Source organism: Bombus flavifrons, chromosome 13, assembly GCF_040668555.2.
Source record: "Bombus flavifrons isolate JBK064 chromosome 13, iyBomFlav1_principal, whole genome shotgun sequence".
NCBI classification, from domain to species: domain Eukaryota; kingdom Metazoa; phylum Arthropoda; class Insecta; order Hymenoptera; family Apidae; genus Bombus; species Bombus flavifrons.
This window is the reverse complement of record NC_138454.1, coordinates 1,267,547-1,286,889: the sequence shown is the minus strand read 5'-3', so window position 1 is coordinate 1,286,889 and position 19,343 is coordinate 1,267,547. Positions and strand designations below refer to the sequence as shown.

The 19,343-nt window shown below is 38.8% G+C and overlaps 1 protein-coding gene across 5 annotated transcripts in view; it reads left to right on the top strand.

Annotated features, from left to right (window-relative positions):
- Positions 1 to 19,343, top strand: part of LOC138185893 (pikachurin) — a 288,876-nt gene that overhangs the window by 256,914 nt on the left and 12,619 nt on the right. For all 5 annotated transcript variants that reach the window (XM_069125218.1, XM_069125222.1, XM_069125221.1 and 2 more), the window contains exon 10: positions 2,855 to 3,078. In XM_069125218.1, coding sequence (XP_068981319.1) covers positions 2,855 to 3,078 — 224 coding nt within the window. The remainder of the gene's footprint in view (positions 1 to 2,854; positions 3,079 to 19,343) is intronic.

Here is a 19,343-nt window from a genome sequence, read left to right as displayed (position 1 = left end):
TACATGATTCCACTGGCTGGACGAGTTTCTCATTGCTTGTGCTCGAAAACGTATTCCATAGGGATTTAACGCTCTTCAATTATCTCGGAGAAATATTTTCAGCTGCTTGTTTTTTATTTTCCGTGACCATTATACCGTTGACCGTATGACCGTTATACCATTTTTAAAAGATTAAGTTGGTGCTGATTTAGATCTGTAAAATCGTTCGTTGTTTTTTTTCATCTCTTCTCTTCTTCGTTGTTCAATTCTAACTTCTCTCGAGAATATAAGAGAATACGCTTTTCATTCTGCTTCGCTTTATCTGGCATCTTATTTCGGAAGTATTCTCTTAAAAGCCTGGATTTTTTATTCCACTTATTTTATTCCGCAGTTTTCCACTGTTTCGCTCGCAGTAACCATCATAAATCATAAAAATTCCGCTTACGCTTATCGTCACGTTTATGCTCATTTTTAACAAGCGTAGCTTCTTCAGTTAGGAAAGATAAGGAAGCTTCCGGCTCTGACAATGTTGTTACTTGGATCGTAGAAACGCAGAAAAGACCAGATGATGTAGATATGTCACTTTTCAAAGCAGTTAAAAATTTCGGCAGGAGAAAACCGGAAATGAAGAGTCATTCAAACTGTCAGAGACCACATTGATCAACACCATAAGTTAAGAAGCAGAAAAAAGTGATGATGTTGCAAATATTATTTTTTAAATTTATCTTAGAATTCACTATTCTCTACAATATCTGCTTGCAACGAATAATCTTATGAAGGTTATTCATTTTTTCATTTTGTCATTCAATTATTCATTTCTTGACAATTGAACAGTGTGATCGTATTACTTGCGTAATGAAATTAAGCTATTGACAAAAAGTAGATTTAATAAGCTTTCTGAGAAGTTCGTTTATCGATCAACAAAACAAGCAAAATTAAGCTCAAGAAAGAATTCATCATCTCGGTACAACTCTCGATGCCAATCATACAGTAGCTACAAAAAATACCTACTTGCACATTAATGTATTTATTATAGCTATATCATATATATAATTTATAGTTAATATCGTTTATATACTAACTAGGTTCAAGTATATCGAATCTCGTATTATCTTCCATTTCGTAATAGTAGTGCTTTCATATCAAGCGAAACTGATAATACTAATGAAAATGAATTGTAAATGATAATGAAAAACTGTAAAATCCGATAAGACGCCTCATTGAAAAATAAGTGTATGAGCAAATTTTTTTCCAGCCACTTTATATACAAGGCGAATTTTTCTTTTCGCCAGCTTCTCCTTCCCCGAGGAACGTAAATTTCATGAAGCACGTTACATCGCCGCTCTCGTGTTCCCTGGTCTCGTTATAGCAGCGTTCACCGAGGCCACTGTACACTGTACATTTCTTCGAGCTCGTGTAACAAAACGCGAGCAGCAGCGCCGATGGGATTTACGCGGAGATATAACGGGCGGGCAACTGCGTTTAATTTACTGGCTGTACACGGTCAGAGCATCTTCCTGTTCGGTAACTACGTCATTTCGAAAATTGACGCGGGTGAAGATAACGGGAGAAGTAACGGGGCCCGGACCGCCGGGAAATAACGTCGTTGTCAGAAGACTTCGAAACACGGTAGAAGACGTTAGAAAACCGGCGACCTAGCACCCTCGATTTTTCGCGTTCGCCGATGAAACATCGCCGCGATTTACACGTTGCTTTTCTCTTGCCTGTCGGTCCTGCGTGAGAAAGCGATAGCGCTTAATATCTCGCGTGGCTGAGCGATGTTCCTGAAAGTCACTTTAACACGGAAGTGACTTTTTCAGGAAGGTGTTTGATAGGTCTTTTGGGGCTTCTTGCGGAGGTGGTAATGGCGCGAGGAAGTTTAGAGAGTTCACGGAATATTTATCGCAAACATGTATTTAATAAAAATTAATATACAGAGTGGTTGGTAACTGGCGGTACAAGCGGAAAGGGGGTGATTCTACGCGAAAAAAGAAGTCGAAAATATAGAATAAAAATTTCTTGTTTGAGGCTTCGTTTTCGAGATAATCGACTTTGAATTTTCGCTCCGTACGCGTGCGCTTTATCACGTCTCGTTATAACGGATCTCACTGTAGATCGTTGTCTCGATGAAAAAATTAAAAAAAAATAAATAAATAAAAAAGAAATTTTTATTCTATATTTTCCACTTCTTTTTTCGCGTAGAATCACCCCCTTTCCGCTTGTACCACCAGTTACCAACCACCCTGTATATGGCGTGAATAGCTATCACAAATATACAATAAGAATCAAAAGATGGTTCCACCGAACATCGAGGCTTATTAAATGTAACAGACAATCGACTAAGCCTTTAAATACTTTGATGATCTCTGAAATATATACATATTTGTATCAAATATATTGCAGCTTCTATATACATTTTCAGACTTGCCTCTAACATTATCGACATAATTATAATAACTTCTGATTGCGGTTATAATACAATTTTTAAATATTTCATATAACACACATAATATATCCGTAAAAGGTTTCTACAACTGCTCAAATACTTTCACGAACCGCTACATCTGCCATGTTTCTTATCTCGCCTGTTTTCTCAACGTTCTCGCTATCCATTATCTTCATGCCTACGTAATATTACTCGTAGCACATTAACAAATTAGAACACTGAAACGCGGTTTAAATCTAATAAACGTGGAACGAAAGCGTCACGAGGTCATGTTCCTGGCCATTCACGCCCCTTTCTCGTTCATTTACGACAAGATCAACGATTCTGTCTGTTACAAGAAAGGATCAGATTCCTGGGGAAGGATGTCCGAGTAAAAAGAGGGCCGAGAGTCCGTGGAATAACCGTTTCGAATGAATTGTCTGGGCGCAGGTACCGTCATTCAACGGCTCCTCTTATCTGCGTTACCCGGGATTGGCCGACACGTCTCTATCCTGGCTGGAATTGGCTGTCACGTTGAAACCGACTGCCGCAGACGGAGTTATACTTTACAATGGCCACCACAGCGACGCCACTGGCGACTTCATCGCGCTGTACTTGTCGTCGGGGCATGTTCAGTTTACCTTTGACCTGGGAACAGGACCAGCCAGTTTGAGGTGAGTCGATTCTTCCATTCACGAACGACGAAATCGTCATCCGACACAAATGTACGTTATAATGGAACTTCGTTTACGTGGAGTTCCTTTGATCGAATGACATTTTAGATGCAGCAGTATAAGATGGAAATGTACGAAAATTTAGTCAATATGATATTTTAGTAAATTAATTGAACTCCTGTGTCGATTAAATCTATTTACGTAAACGTGAACTCCTATTATTCGATACGGTCCTCGTACGTTTTTACCAAAATTTCTTGTTCGCGCTAATTTAGGATTTCATAATCCTAATACACTGTCTGATTCGTGATTCTATTATTTGGACCAACTTGCATAATAATTTATTAACTAACAATATTAGTTTAGTTAATTAACAAATTTACATTAGTCAATAATAATGTTAGTTATTATAATTGACAATATTATTGACAATATATTATTAATCGATAATATTATTGAATTGACAAATTTATTATTGAATTATTATCATCAAATTGGCATTACTCACCGATGATATTAATAAATTGTCAAGTTACGGATTATAGATCACAAACTATGATTTTACAATTTTACGATTTTACAATTTTACGATTTTACAATTACGAAAAAGAACTAATAGTAAAGACAAATCGGATTTACTTGGGTCGATTCATTTGTAACAAAAATGAAACTAGATGTAAAAACAGAACAGAATCTCCAAGTAAGGAAATCGTTGTTTAAACGGATTAATGGATTAACAGATTATTGCCAAGCTTGTTGTTACTACGAGAAAATCTATTAGTAAGGACTTGCGCACGTGGACGAGCATAAATGTACGCGCGTAAAACTACCTCGGACCATCCTGTTCCTTTCAATTTCCTCCGTAACTCCTTTCAATTCGAACCGTGTCTAATTGAGTCGTTTGCATGCTGACTCCCCATCGAACGAACGATCAACGGATGAACGGATATTGTAATTTTATCGGGAACTAGCGTACGGGGTGAAAAAAAGGGAAGTGGGTCGGCCAGTTATGGATGCCTCGTTCCTGCTTGATTGGATGGGGAAACGTGTTTTAATTTGTTGAAGGCAGTGACTTGATTTGTGGTTGACGTAGTGGCAGCTTGATAGGCTTTCGAGCTGGTAAATTCAGGCCTTTGTCTTATCTCCTTTTTTCCTGCCATTTACATATGTTCGATATTTTTCTTTTCCTGCAAATGTTAAAATTAGTTGAAAGGTATCAAGAAGATTAATTAATTTAAGAAAATTTAACGAGGTACACGTAGTGTTATTTAAGAAGAATATATGTACTTTTCTATGAAAAACACTCAGGTTTTTGTAGACAAGATCTACCTTTTCAATTGGTAACGTACGTTCGATAATATTTTTCTTTATTTGCAGAAATAAAAGTTTCTTAGTAGATATCAAATAAAGTGATTAAAGAAATCGAACAAAATATTGCGATATTGTTTAATAAAAATATATGTTTACATATTCGAATTCTTATGTTATCTTCGTTTCTATTGTTAACATACATTCAATGAATTCAGTGATTTAAAGGTATAGTTAACGAGTGTCGAGAGATTGATTAATTACAGAAATCGAACAAAGATACTGTAATATTATTCAAGAGAAATATGGATTCCTACGAAAAAGACAGTTCCATTATTTAAAAAAGCAGATATTACGCTATTCGACGTTCCTTTCTCTATTTATCCTATCTCCAGTAACATAAAATACAGATAAATTCTCTTGAAACCATTTTTCACAGATCTCATTATCGTTCTCACTATTTCTTACTAAAACAAATCTATCTAGTTCTCCAAGCATTTCAATCCAAATACCGTAACGCAATTAAAATCTCCGACGTTTGATTCCCAGGTTCCGCTTATCCTTCTTCAAATCTTCCGTGAGATCAACTAATCAAAGTGGATCAAAGAGTCGCTACTAATCCTGGCACGATCCTCGAATTTTTATATATTTCGATCTTGCTCTTATCTTAGGGCATAAAAAGGATTCGTAACGTCCTCAGAAAATATTTTACATACAGTTAATGTTACGTCGGACGACCCTCTACCTAAACCAGGCCATACACCGCGGGCCAGACGGAAACCAGATGTCCGCTCATCCTTACGACGTACCCTCAATAGTATTAAGGACCCGTCATAAATCCGAGTAATTTGCTAGCTAAGGTCCTTCAGACCGAACAAATATCTTTTTTTTTTTTTTATTACTTTTTAACGACTATTGTCTACTACGGCTTGACAAGGGAAAGCTAGTTTTTCTCACGTACGATGCTTCCCACCAGCAACTTTCTATCGAGGGCGGCTAAGACCCTTCCTAGTCCACCAACCTTCTTTTATCCAATCAAAAGCAATGTATACTGCCCTCACTTCCCTGGCCAAAAATGTCATGAACAAATCTGATGGTCCCGTGCGCTAGACACACCCATCGCTAGCTTTCCTCCGACACAGCATCGTTACCCAACCTCACTTCTCCTGCGACATCAGGAGGGTCAAGTCAACTTACTTCTTCTACATACTACAACGTCTAACGTCTAAATCTAACGTCTATTAAGTATCCTCCAGTGCTACGTCCACTAACATACCAAATTCAACTATAAGAGCCTTGCTCTATTGTGCATATCTATCTTCTCTTCGTGCGACAAGCTGTTATCTATTTATACCTACTCGACAGTGTAATTTAAGTGTTGGAAATATATAATTTATAATTCTGTGAATCACAGTGTTATACTAACTAAATCACCCCTATTATCTTAACCGAAATCAGGGGGTCGATCAATTCGTGGTGTCGATTGCTATAATCGTAACGGGAATTTACGACTCCCGTTGACGTCTCTCCTCGCGATTGCGGTTCCCCGCGATTGGTCGAAAATACAGTTAAAAAGAAAACTCATGCGTAACAATGAGACCTTTTTCATATTTTGTTCGAACTAATATGCGAAGATATTTTCCAACGTTGAACAGATATAATTTGGTCGAGAATCGCTGAAAGAATATAGCGGGGTTAAAAGCAAAAGAACAATTTTATCTGCAAAGCGTAAAAGAGGAAAGGAATCTCGCGTCTTTTTCGCGATAGTTTTCTCCATATTCGCGCATTGTTTCGAATAGAAACGAGACGCTTCGATTACGTCACTTGTAACGCTGTATAACGAGTTTATGCGCCATGCGATCGATTAACCAAGCTCGACGTCAGTGTCGAAAGAACCGAACCGATCGTTTAATCCGTCCTATCGCCGGCTAACAATGTATCGATGTCGATCGGCCTCATCGCGAATTAAACCTCTGAATATTCATGATGGAAAATCAGTGTGCGCGAGCGCATCCTCTCGCGGATCAGATATTCTAATCAGGTCCGAGTTAGCTTACCATTTTTGCTGCTTTCGTTACGAGGATTAACCCTTACCTCATGGAAAATCCCCGTGCGAGATCAGGGGATTGAATGGGAAATTGTTTAGAATATTCCGCTCTCTGATTCGACTTGCTGTTGTTTTTTCGTCGCGTCAATAGATAATGTGCATATACGTATGAAGGGTCTTTGAGCGTACAAATGGTAAGAAATTTAAGGGAATTCGAAATCTACAATTCATACGAGACGATGATACGAATTTCTATGAGTAGGTAGATGTAATTTTTAATCCAGCTTGGGTAACCATTTTTATATTCCTTTTCATTTTTCAACAATTTCTTCGATACAGAAACAGCTTAGAAATTCTTTCATTTTTTTCAAAAGATATATGTATATTTTTTAAAAATATCGAAACGGGTTCTAGAGAATTTAAATGTAGAAAACTTTGTATTTTTATGATACTATCTTTTTTCATGATACACGCGTTGTCATAGCTTGCAGTTGTTTTTCTAAAATATTTTCCTAAGATTTCTACACGTGTATCAAGTAAATTTCCTTAAATCACAGTTGATATAAATGACCCCATACTTCATACGAAAAGAAACTCCGATATTGGTGATTATTGGACTGACGCAATAAATGAAAGAAATAAAAATTTTAATTTTCGTATATAATAAACTACGAACGGGGAAAAGCTAAAAATTACTCCTCAGCAACAGAATTACCCTAATAAAAGTCACTTCCCGCATAATAGCCAATCGAATGAGTACTCGAATCGATAATATAATACGTTAACAAACACGGTAGACCGTATTGGCACAAGCATTTCGACAATTAAGTTACAATTTATAACGACAGGACGTTGATTAAGTTCCTTGTCGCAATGGCGGTGGCAAATCTACGGGAAACATTCTGCACGACGCAAAAATATTTCCCGCTAATTAATCCCGATCCATTTAAACTCGTCATGGCTCGAACGTGTTTTTACATTGATTTCGCGAAAATCAAACATGGTTCTATTTTACATACGGAGGCAAACGAAACCGTGTTTGCTCGCTTTATGAAACTCTTCGATAAATAGCCTTTTTATTTCGTGTCGATCTTCTGGCGGCAGTTCGTCTGGACGAAATAATATCCGTAGGTAAACTTCATTCGTATTCGTCGTGTTAGATAGTCAACCAACCACCGAGCCGCCATTATTTCCACCCTTGCGTGTGCTGTAATCGAAATCCATCCACGCTCTCGATATTAACCGATATGACGGTAACCCGCATATAACGACGAAAGATCTCGTAATAGCGTAAGAGTTGAGGGAAAATTCCCACAGACGCGTCAATTTCTCCTTTGTGGATGTACAGTCACTGACGAAAGTCAAGAAAAATAAAAGGAAGAGGAGAAAGTAAAAAATTATTTAGTATATCGCGTTTTATAATTAGTACACTTATAGTATTTCTAATATCGATTGTATTAATAAACGTTAATATTTCCGATGGGACCATTACATTATTATATGCTTAATGTAATGAGTAATGGATTATATGCTGAATACAATGTATTGGACTATTAAGAAACTTTTGTGATCTCTGAGGGATAGATCTCATGCTAAATATCTTACAGCCTCCATATACGTTTTCAGATGTTTCCACTTTATCAATATAATCGTAACCGTCAGGTCTTGTTATAGCTAATGAAATTCCAAAATATTACATATGACACACGTGATATATTAGTGAAAAGTTTCTACAAGTGTTCGGGCACCCTCAAAGGCTGCTGTACAAGGTAGTTCAGACATATCGTTTATTAATATTTATACGAGATGCAGGCGATCGACGATGTTTATGAATATATCGCGAAATTTTTCTCTTTTAATGATATACACAAACTTGTTTATGTAGATCGAATTAATTAGCAAGCGTAAATATTCGATAGCAAATATAAATATTATTAAATGCATCGTATAAAGCGGCAGTAATGCAATAATATGCAAAGCATTGTAATATTATTCTCGAAATTAGCTTGATCCAAGAACTTTGTACATTATTGTAGACCTTCGCTTTATTCGTCGGCCACGCCTGAATTGATTTAACAAGTAAAGTTAATTCATAGAAGCCTGTACAATCAGAATATCGTGTAATATGCATCAGTGACGCGCAGTGGTAATGGGAATCATTGTAATATTATTATCAAACTCGGATCTATCCGAAATCACGTCTAATGATAGTCTTTTAGTATTATTCGTCGATTATGTCCGAATTAATTAACGAATACATATATTTAATAAGAATATCGCGAATTAAAAGAATTATTCAAAATGCCAATAATACAATAATAAACCATATCGTTGTAGCACCATTCTCAAGTTTACCTTTATTCGAAATTTGTACATAATAACGAGTTTTCCGCATTATTAGCCGGCTATGTCTGAATTAATTAACAAATACGAATATTCAATACATATTACAGTATTAAAGATGTCTTTTGAAATAACGATAATACAATAACAATGAAAATCGTCCTATTACAATTTATTCAAAAAATAGTAATAAAATTGTTTCTGCTGTTGCTTTTGAAGTTTTTTGTATTATTTACAAAGTACATGCGAATTAATTAAAAAATATAGCATTCATTGGCAAACTTATATGACTAAAATATTATATGATGCATCAATAATGGATAAATCTTAATGATTTTACTCAAAAATCCTATACAGTACAAACGTTTCACATTACACCCTAGTCGCACCCAAATTAAATAAGAAATATATTTCATATTATAATTACAAAAATGTTACAAATATTACAAATGTTATAGATATTTAATAATAAACTTATATGACCAATGTACCATGTAATTAATGATATAATAACATTAATCGTGTGTATGAAGAATATAATTATTAGTATGTCGGAGATGAAAGGATATCGGGACTTCCCTTTTGGAATGTTGGGAAAAAACCCCAATACCCTGGTTATCGTGTGTGCTTCCCTGGCTCCAATTTTATTCTCTTGCGGCACTCAGGTGCTTTATGCCCAATGTTGCCACAGCGGTAACGCTTACCCGGGTAGTCCGATGACCTTCTTCTTTTAGCTTCGGGGCCCGTCGATGGATTTCCTGGCGAAGGTGTTGGCTGACCGTCGTCAGAGAGAAGTTTCATTTCATCATGAAATTGATCCTCCGTCTTGATATTATTCGCGAGTGTTAGTCGTCGAAAACGTTGATCTCGGGAGCTCAACAAATAAAGGGTGAAGGCATTGATTAATTCGGGCATCGTTATACCTTCCAACTCCATCTGCAGCATGAAACGGATGCGGCTACCATAAACTCCTAGGGGTTTGGTCTCCGACGGTGGTTCTCTGGATATCCTTATTAACGCCGAGGCTGCTGTCTCTTTTCTACCAAAACGTGACAGGAATCGTTCCTTAAACGTTGGCCAGGTAAACTTTCCACCGCGCACTATTTGTGAAAGCCAATGCGCAGTAGGACACCCTAGGGCAAGATTTAGAGCAGAAAATAACGCACTGTCTCGTAGCGGATGGTCCCGGATAATCAGATCGGTAGCTGCGCACCACGCGGTTGGATCGGCGCCCGCGACTTCGGGGTTAAAACGTGGTAACGCTACATTTGTAGATTCCGTACTCGGCCTTTGCACTAGCGTCTGAATTAGTTCGAGCATGACAGTGACCTGCTCTTGCATCACTTGAAGCTGTCCTGATCCCACTTCTGATGTCGGATTAACGTTGGGGATAGGGTCGTGGGCGTTTGATGAATCTTCGTTGGAATTAGCCATCGTTATGATATAATAAAGGTACGGTTTATTAACACAAGTATGGATACCACAGACTTGACAATCTATCACGGCGATTTGGCTTGCGCGACACTAGTGACAATGGCCTTAGGTTCGATAACGAATCCGCGGCCAACGGGATGATAGATGTACGTGCTCACAAAATCTAAGTCTGACTCTTTGTTAATAAAACGCGTAATATTCACTGATCGTAAGGCGTTACTCTTTTCGTCGAAGAGATCGCAAGAGAGAGTGAGTTTCCGTCCCTATATGGGGTGTGTCTAAGGACACGAGATCCTCGGATTCGTCGAGGAAAGCCTTCGTTCGGAAGGTGAGGGAAATTGACGTTACTGCTAATTGGTCAATCTCCATATCGGTGATTAGAAAAAGATGCTAGTCGCCCTCGAGGGATAGTTGCTGGTGGGAGACGTCGTTCGTTGAAAAATAGGTCTCCTCTATCTTCTCGTATTTGGGACAAAGACTGTTTGTCTGTTTGAAAGACTTTAGTTAGCTAAATCTTGAGATTTATAACGGGCCCTCTGAACTAGGCTAGCTGAACATGTACTGCGGAGACGCATCGACATCTGGCAATCATCTTACTCGAAGAATAGGATCTGCATGTGGCGAGCCACGGGACAGAGACCGTTGGAATGTTTACTGTCGCGTGCCGCCACAAATATTTCTTTTAAGGAGAGCTATAGAATTACTCCATACCTTTGTTATACAAAGCGTTCATCCCTTGACCGCGGCTACGTTGGCGACTGGCTGTCGCCTCGAGCTCAAGCTCATTATCACAAATCTCTAACAATTACAATCGAATTGAATAACTACAATTGTTTAATTACAGCTATAGTAGACTCTAGATTACAATGTTGCGGAATTATCCAAAATTCCAAAGGCTCCGGTGTTCTTTCATCTCCGACATATATATAAATATATATGGAATTGAAAATTGTGGTATGTGAGAAGGTTAGAAGCTATAATAATATCAATGTGCATGATTACCTTTTATTTATGTCTAAACTTTCTTCTTTATGATATTTTTCAATTTAGAATTTCACTTTTCTTTACTTATATTCTAAATTAAATTTTGTGTTTCTGTTATGCAGTGCAAAAAACAAATACTCATTCCTTTAAAAAACATTGGATTGTGCGAACAGTGCTCAAGAAACAAAATCACAGATCGTGTTTTGTTTCTTCTATGTTTTGATCGTGTTTTATTTTTTATTCAAACATACAATCGAAGAGTGCCTGTAGAAAGTAGTGTAAGTGCTAAAATGACAAAATTTTGCTTTTCTATTGAAAAATGTCCTACATATCAATGAGAGTATCGTAGTATAGAATTTAAACGCTATTTCCATTTCTAAATAGTTACGAATAATGCTAGAAGACATAGACAAAATTTAAATGTGATCAAACGTCAGTTAATTATTTCTTAGCTTTTGTCTATGACATCTATCTAAATAAACTTTTCTTTACGATTAAGAGGTGGCGCATACAGGATTCCTCTACAGATGTACTTTTTTCTATAAACTTAGTCTACATTAATGCGTAAGTTTTCTCTTTCTCCATAAAAAGTTATTTCTTGGTACTAACAGTGTTTTCCAAAAGTATTTCCCAATTTATTTTTTGGTTTAGAATTAAATCCTTTGTGTCTTCAAACGATCAATATATATTGTGAATATTTCAAGGTACTCAACCAAAAGGATCAATATATATCGCCAACACAATATTGTCACTATTTATTGACAAACTGCATTTTCGTTGAGAACCTTGACATATTCACAGTATTATTGTTTGTCTAAAAGCACCCCTTCACTCAAGGATGAACCTTTATTCAAATTTACCATCGCGGATATAGCTGACATTTATTGGTACAAATGTGGGCACTACAAGAGGCTATAAGTAATAGCGGCGATCGGATGGTCGAGATGTGATGACAACGAATTCAGGTTCGATAACGAATCCAGTTCGCTGTTGAGTGCCGAAGCGTGCAGACGTGTGTCTAGTGCTCCGTGAAGTTCGTAAAACAACACGAGACGCCCATCCGTCAAAAGTGATTCGAAACAGACTTAATCCAAGTGTTTCTTAACTAACCAGTGGAAAATCCAACGCTCCTAATCTCTGATCCGAATCATAGCCTCTCGACTAGTTATTTCAAATTGAATTAACCAGATCAATGATGGCCCAAGTATCCCGACCAGGCTCTCTTGAACAAAACCACAACTGCTCCGCTCTTCCTCCTCCGTGGCAAAAGGACAATATATCCCTCCTAACATTCGAGACTAAAAGCATCAAAAAGCGTAAGCTAAAAATAGTTAAAATAAACGCAATCACTAGCCAAAACGAACAGACAACAAGCGGTGTAAATACCTGTAATAGATACGCAATACTAGAATCCACTAACGACTCCATGGACACAGCTGAAACACCAACAAACCAAAATACACGTAAAAATCCCCCTCCCCCACCTATCTTCATTGATGACGTCATCGGCATTCAAACAATGGTAAAGTCCATTGAGAAAGAAATTAACAAAGAAGACTACAAACTTAAAATAAACAATAACCAAGTCAAAATTCTGCCGACTAACCAGAATCCTACAGAAAACTAACTAAGCTACTAAAAACCGTAAACGCAAACTACCACACGTATCAACTTAAACAAGAAAGACCTTTTCGAGTGGTACTACGCAACATCCACCACTCAACTAACTTGGACGAACTGAAGTCCGAACTCCTAAATCATGGCCACGAAGTAACAAACATCAGCAACATAAGACATAGAATCTCGAAAAACCCGCAATCCTTATTTTTCATAGACTTAAAACAAAAGCCAAATAATAAACAAATTTATAACATCAATCGATTAATGAACTCAGTAGTCAAATTCGAACCTCCTCTTATAAAAAAAAGAGATAGTGCAATGTAAAAGATGCCAAAGGTACGGTCACACGCAGAAATACTGCAACCATACCTTCCGCTGTGTTAAATGTGCAGGTACACACCCCACTGACCAGTGCGCAAAATCACCGGAAACCCCAGCGAAGTGCATCCACTGTCAAGGTGACCATCCTGCTAACTACAAAGGCTGCCCAGCCTACAAAACCCTGTACACAAATAAGTACCCAAAACTCAGAGCAAAAGAGATAACCAACCAAATACCCAGTCCTCCTAAATTCACTACTACTTCAATCTCTTTAACCAATCAAATACCCAGTCCTCCTAAATTCACCACTACTTCAACCTCCTATGCTCAAGCAGTACAAGGAATCCAAAATAACCCGAATAGCCACAGGGACCATTCTCAAAATAGTGTCCCCAATTCACAAAACACAGACAACATCTCTAGACTTGAAAAGTTAATAGAAAAACAATCTGAGCAAATAAATAATTTACTATCACTATTAACACTCATCATGGATAAATTAATACGCCCCGACGCAAAATAAAAACAAGACGCATAACTCTTTGGAATGCCAACGGTCTAGCTCAACTCAAATTTGAACTAGAACTCTTCCTTAAACAGCAGCAAATCGACGTAATGCTCATATCTGAAACCCACTTCACCGACAAAAACTATTTAAAAATAAATGGTTATAACTTCTACCATACCCAACATCCCAGTGGAAAGGCCCACGGCGGTACCGGAATCATAATCAAATCCAGCATTAAGCACTACGAACTCCCATCATTCCAGGAAGACTACCTCCAAGCAACAAACGTAGCAATGGAAGACTGCCAGGGAACAATCACCACTTCAGCAGTATACTGCCCTCCCAGACACTCCATCGCCAAAAAACTTCCTTGGCACCCTGGGCAATAGATTCATAGCTGGAGGAGACTATAACGCCAAACATACCCAATGGGGCAGCAGACTGGTCACAGTAAGAGGCAAAAATCTCTTAAACAGCATAATAACCAACAATCTCAGTTACCTCACCACATACGAACCCAGATACTGGCCCACTGACACTAACAAAATACCCGACCTACTTGACTTCTTCGTAACTAAAAATATCTCGCCAAGATACGTCCAAATCAACTCCTCGGCTGATCTCTCTTCTGATCATTCCCCCGTGATAGCAACAGTCAGTACAACAATTATCGAGAATACACCTAATGGCTTTATTCATAACCATCTCACCAACTGGCAGCTCTTTAAAGAAGTCTTTAACCACTCAACTTCAGCCCTAACTGCACTAAAAACTAATGAAGATATCGAAGCAGCCACGAATTACTTAAACATGAGCATAATAAACGCTATCCGCTCCTCCACACCTACTAAGACTTCCACCAGCAAACACGAATATCCCCATTACATACTAAAAAAAATAGCAGAAAAACGTAGACTAAGAAGAGTATGGCAGACCCACAGAACACCGGATGACAAACGCAAACTAAACAACGCAACTAGGAAGTTAACCAAAATCATAAAAAATTATAAAAACGACTGTTTTCAGAAGTATCTCGCCAATCTGTTCCCCACAGCTGACTCCAACTACTCACTATGGAAGGCCTCCAGGAAACTCACGCGCCCCCCGCAAATAATCCCTCCAATCCGCCGTCCACAAGGTATATGGGCGCGTAGCCCTATAGAAAAAGCTAACCTGTTTGCCAAATACTTGTCTAAAGTATTTAAACCCCATTCCTCCAAAACTGCCGCGGACATTACTGAATACCTGCACTCTCCCTTCCAAATGTCTCCTCCTATTGAACCCTTCACTTCTGCAGAGATAATAGAATCAATCAGTCACCTAAATCCCAAGGAAGCAGCAGGGCACGACCTAATAGGCAATAAAGCAATCAAGGAACTTCCCATTAAAGGGATTGCACTCATCACCTCGATTTTTAACGCTATTCTTCGCCTAGAATACTTTTCTAAGGCCTGGAAAATCTCAATGATTACCCTCATCCCTAAACCCGGAAAACCGATATATGAAACTAGCTCCTATCGCCCAATCAGTTTTTTACCGACCCTGTCTAAACTATTCGAGAAGATGCTAGCGAATCAACTCCTTCCACTCCTAAAGGACCTGAAAACACTCCCAGATCAATCAATTTGACTTTCGGAAACAACATTCAACAGTAGAGCAAATCCATCGAATAACCCATATGATAAGCCAAACCCTTGAAAAGAAAAAATATTGCTCAGCGGTATTCCTAGACATTCAACAGGCATTCGACAAAGTATGGCATGAAGGGCTGCTATACAAACTCAAAAAAATCCTACCACACATCTACTACTCCATCCTAAAGTCCTACCTAACCAATAGACAATTCATGGTCAAATGCTTAGACGCCACTTCCTCAACATTCCCAATAGAATCTGGCATACCCCAAGATAGTGTCCTTGGACCCCTGCTGTTCTCCATCTACACGGCCGATTTACCTATATCAACTGAGATAACAATAGCAACATTTGCCGACGACACAGCGCTATTATCTTCTCACGCAGACCCGGTAATTGCTTCATCCAATCTCCAGCGATGTCTCGACTCTATGGAAAAGTGGTTTCATAAATGAGGCTTCAAAATTAATGAAAAAAAATCCTCACATGTAACCTTCACGCTCCGAAAACAAACCTGCCCCCAGGTCACCATCAACAATACAATTCCTAGCAAGAACTCTGTCAGATACCTGGGCATGACCCTGGACAGGAGACTAACGTGGCGAAACCACATCACAGGCAAAACGAAGCAACTGAAGAACAAACTAAAAAAATTCTATTGGCTCACGGGCAGACACTCCAAACTAAACATACAGAATAAAATTACCCTCTACAAGATCGTAATAAAACCTGTCTGGACCTACGGAATCCAACTATGGGGAACAGCAAGTAACTCTAATATTGAAATACTTCAACGCTTCCAATCGAAAACGCTAAGATCCCTAATAGATGCACCTTGGTATGTTGCCAACGAAACAATACATCGCGACCTCAAGATATCCACAGTCAAAGAGGAAATAGCAAAATATAGCGACAGATATAGCAAAAGAGTCAACAAACACCGAAACCCCCTAATCACGAAACTACTTGATACAACGGACCAGATCCGCAGACTGAAGAGACACTACCCGTTAGACCCAGTGAGTAGTTGGAGTCAGCTGTGGGGAACAGATTGGCGAGATACTTCTGAAAACAGTCGTTTTTATAATTTTTTATGATTTTGGTTAACTTCCTAGTTGCGTTGTTTAGTTTGCGTTTGTCATCCGGTGTTCTATGGGTCTGCCATACTCTTCTTAGTCTACGTTTTTCTGCTATTTTTTTTAGTATGTAATGGGGATATTCGTGTTTGCTGGTGGAAGTCTTAGTAGGTGTGGAGGAGCGGATAGCGTTTATTATGCTCATGTTTAAGTAATTCGTGGCTGCTTCGATATCTTCATTAGTTTTTAGTGCAGTTAGGGCTGAAGTTGAGTGGTTAAAGACTTCTTTAAAGAGCTGCCAGTTGGTGAGATGGTTATGAATAAAGCCATTAGGTGTATTCTCGATAATTGTTGTACTGACTGTTGCTATCACGGGGGAATGATCAGAAGAGAGATCAGCCGAGGAGTTGATTTGGACGTATCTTGGCGAGATATTTTTAGTTACGAAGAAGTCAAGTAGGTCGGGTATTTTGTTAGTGTCAGTGGGCCAGTATCTGGGTTCGTATGTGGTGAGGTAACTGAGATTGTTGGTTATTATGCTGTTTAAGAGATTTTTGCCTCTTACTGTGACCAGTCTGCTGCCCCATTGGGTATGTTTGGCGTTATAGTCTCCTCCAGCTATGAATCTATTGCCCAGGGTGCCAAGGAAGTTCTTTGGCGATGGAGTGTCTGGGAGGGCAGTATACTGCTGAAGTGGTGATTGTTCCCTGGCAGTCTTCCATTGCTACGTTTGTTGCTTGGAGGTAGTCTTCCTGGAATGATGGGAGTTCGTAGTGCTTAATGCTGGATTTGATTATGATTCCGGTACCGCCGTGGGCCTTTCCACTGGGATGTTGGGTATGGTAGAAGTTATAACCATTTATTTTTAAATAGTTTTTGTCGGTGAAGTGGGTTTCAGATATGAGCATTACGTCGATTTGCTGCTGTTTAAGGAAGAGTTCTAGTTCAAATTTGAGTTGAGCTAGACCGTTGGCATTCCAAAGAGTTATGCGTCTTGTTTTTATTTTGCGTCGGGGCGTATTAATTTATCCATGATGAGTGTTAATAGTGATAGTAAATTATTTATTTGCTCAGATTGTTTTTCTATTAACTTTTCAAGTCTAGAGATGTTGTCTGTGTTTTGTGAATTGGGGACACTATTTTGAGAATGGTCCCTGTGGCTATTCGGGTTATTTTGGATTCCTTGTACTGCTTGAGCATAGGAGGTTGAAGTAGTGGTGAATTTAGGAGGACTGGGTATTTGATTGGTTAAAGAGATTGAAGTAGTAGTGAATTTAGGAGGACTGGGTATTTGGTTGGTTATCTCTTTTGCTCTGAGTTTTGGGTACTTATTTGTGTACAGGGTTTTGTAGGCTGGGCAGCCTTTGTAGTTAGCAGGATGGTCACCTTGACAGTGGATGCACTTCGCTGGGGTTTCCGGTGATTTTGCGCACTGGTCAGTGGGGTGTGTACCTGCACATTTAACACAGCGGAAGGTATGGTTGCAGTATTTCTGCGTGTGACCGTACCTTTGGCATCTTTTACATTGCACTATCTCTTTTTTAACAAGCGGTTGTTCGAATTTTACTATAGAATTCATTAACCGACTGATTTTGTATATTTCCTTGTTATTCGGCTTTTGTTTCAAGTCGATAAAAAATAGTTATAACGGGTCTTTCGAGACTCTATGCCTTATGTTACTGACGTTGATAACTTCGTGGCCGTGTTGCGTAGAACCACTCGGAAAGGTCTTTCTTGTTTGAGCTGATAAGTATGAAAGTTGGCGTTCATGGTCTTGAGCAGTTTGGTGAGCTTTCTGTATGCGTGAGGATTTGTCGGCAGGATTTTCACTTGGTTATTATTAATTTTAAGGTTGTAGTCCTCTTTGGAGATATCTCTCTCTATGGACTTAATCATCGTTTGTATGTCGATGACATCGTCAACAAATAGTAGTGGGGGAGGGGAATTTCTTTGCGTGTGTTGGTTTGTTGGTGGATCAGCGATTTCCATGGAGTCGTTTGCGGTTTCCATGGAGTCGTTTGCGGTTTCCAATATGGCGTACCTGTTGTAGGTGTTGATTGTTGGCTGTTCAAACTGGGTGGCGTTTGTGTTTGTTTTTGGTGCTTCTATTTTTCTTTTCTTTGAATTTTTAGCGTCATTGGTACGGGGGGATCTGTTGCACTTTTGTCACGGAGGAGGTAGCGCGGAGCAATTATGGATTTGCTCAGGAGAGTCTGGTCGTGATTCCTGGGCCATCATCGAGCTAGTTAATTCAAATTGAATAACTAGTCGAGAGGCTATGGGGCTAGTATTCGGGTAGAGGTTCGAAGTGTGGGATTTTTCCTCTAAAGGATAGGAAACACTTGGCTGTGTTCACTTTCGACGAATAGGCGACACGTGTTGTTTTACGAACTTCTCAGAGCACTAGACACACGTCTGCACGCTTCGGCACTCAACAGCGAACTCCAAGTAAAGCTTATCTGCATGAACTCCAACCAAAACTCCAAGTGGTACTGCCCTTATATATTCCTCTCCCCACCTCTCGGGTCAATCTTTGTTTTTAAGGAAAGCCATATAATCATTCCATACCTCTGTCAGGTACACGTCCCTCCCGTGACCGTGGCTACGTTCAGTGACCCGCTATGTCACTTAGGGCCCAAGCCCATCGTCATAAAGCCAGATTGGAACATTAAAACTATTTCTTATTTTTATTACTTAAGTGTAGCTATAGTAAAAGTCTGGACCAGGGTATTGGGGTTTTTCCCAACATTCCAAAAAGGAAGTCCCGATGTTCTTTCATCTCTGACAAGTATAATAATAATATAAAATAATATATAATACCAAGTATAGTTTTACCCAAGAATCTAATTCCACTCTAATGTTGATCTTTCACATTATTCATTGACCACGCCCTCTGGAATTCTCGATATCTACGAGTACACGATTCTTTTGACTGTTAAGTGGCCACGCAACATTTGACTCTTTCTCTCCGAGAAGAAAGTTACCCATCA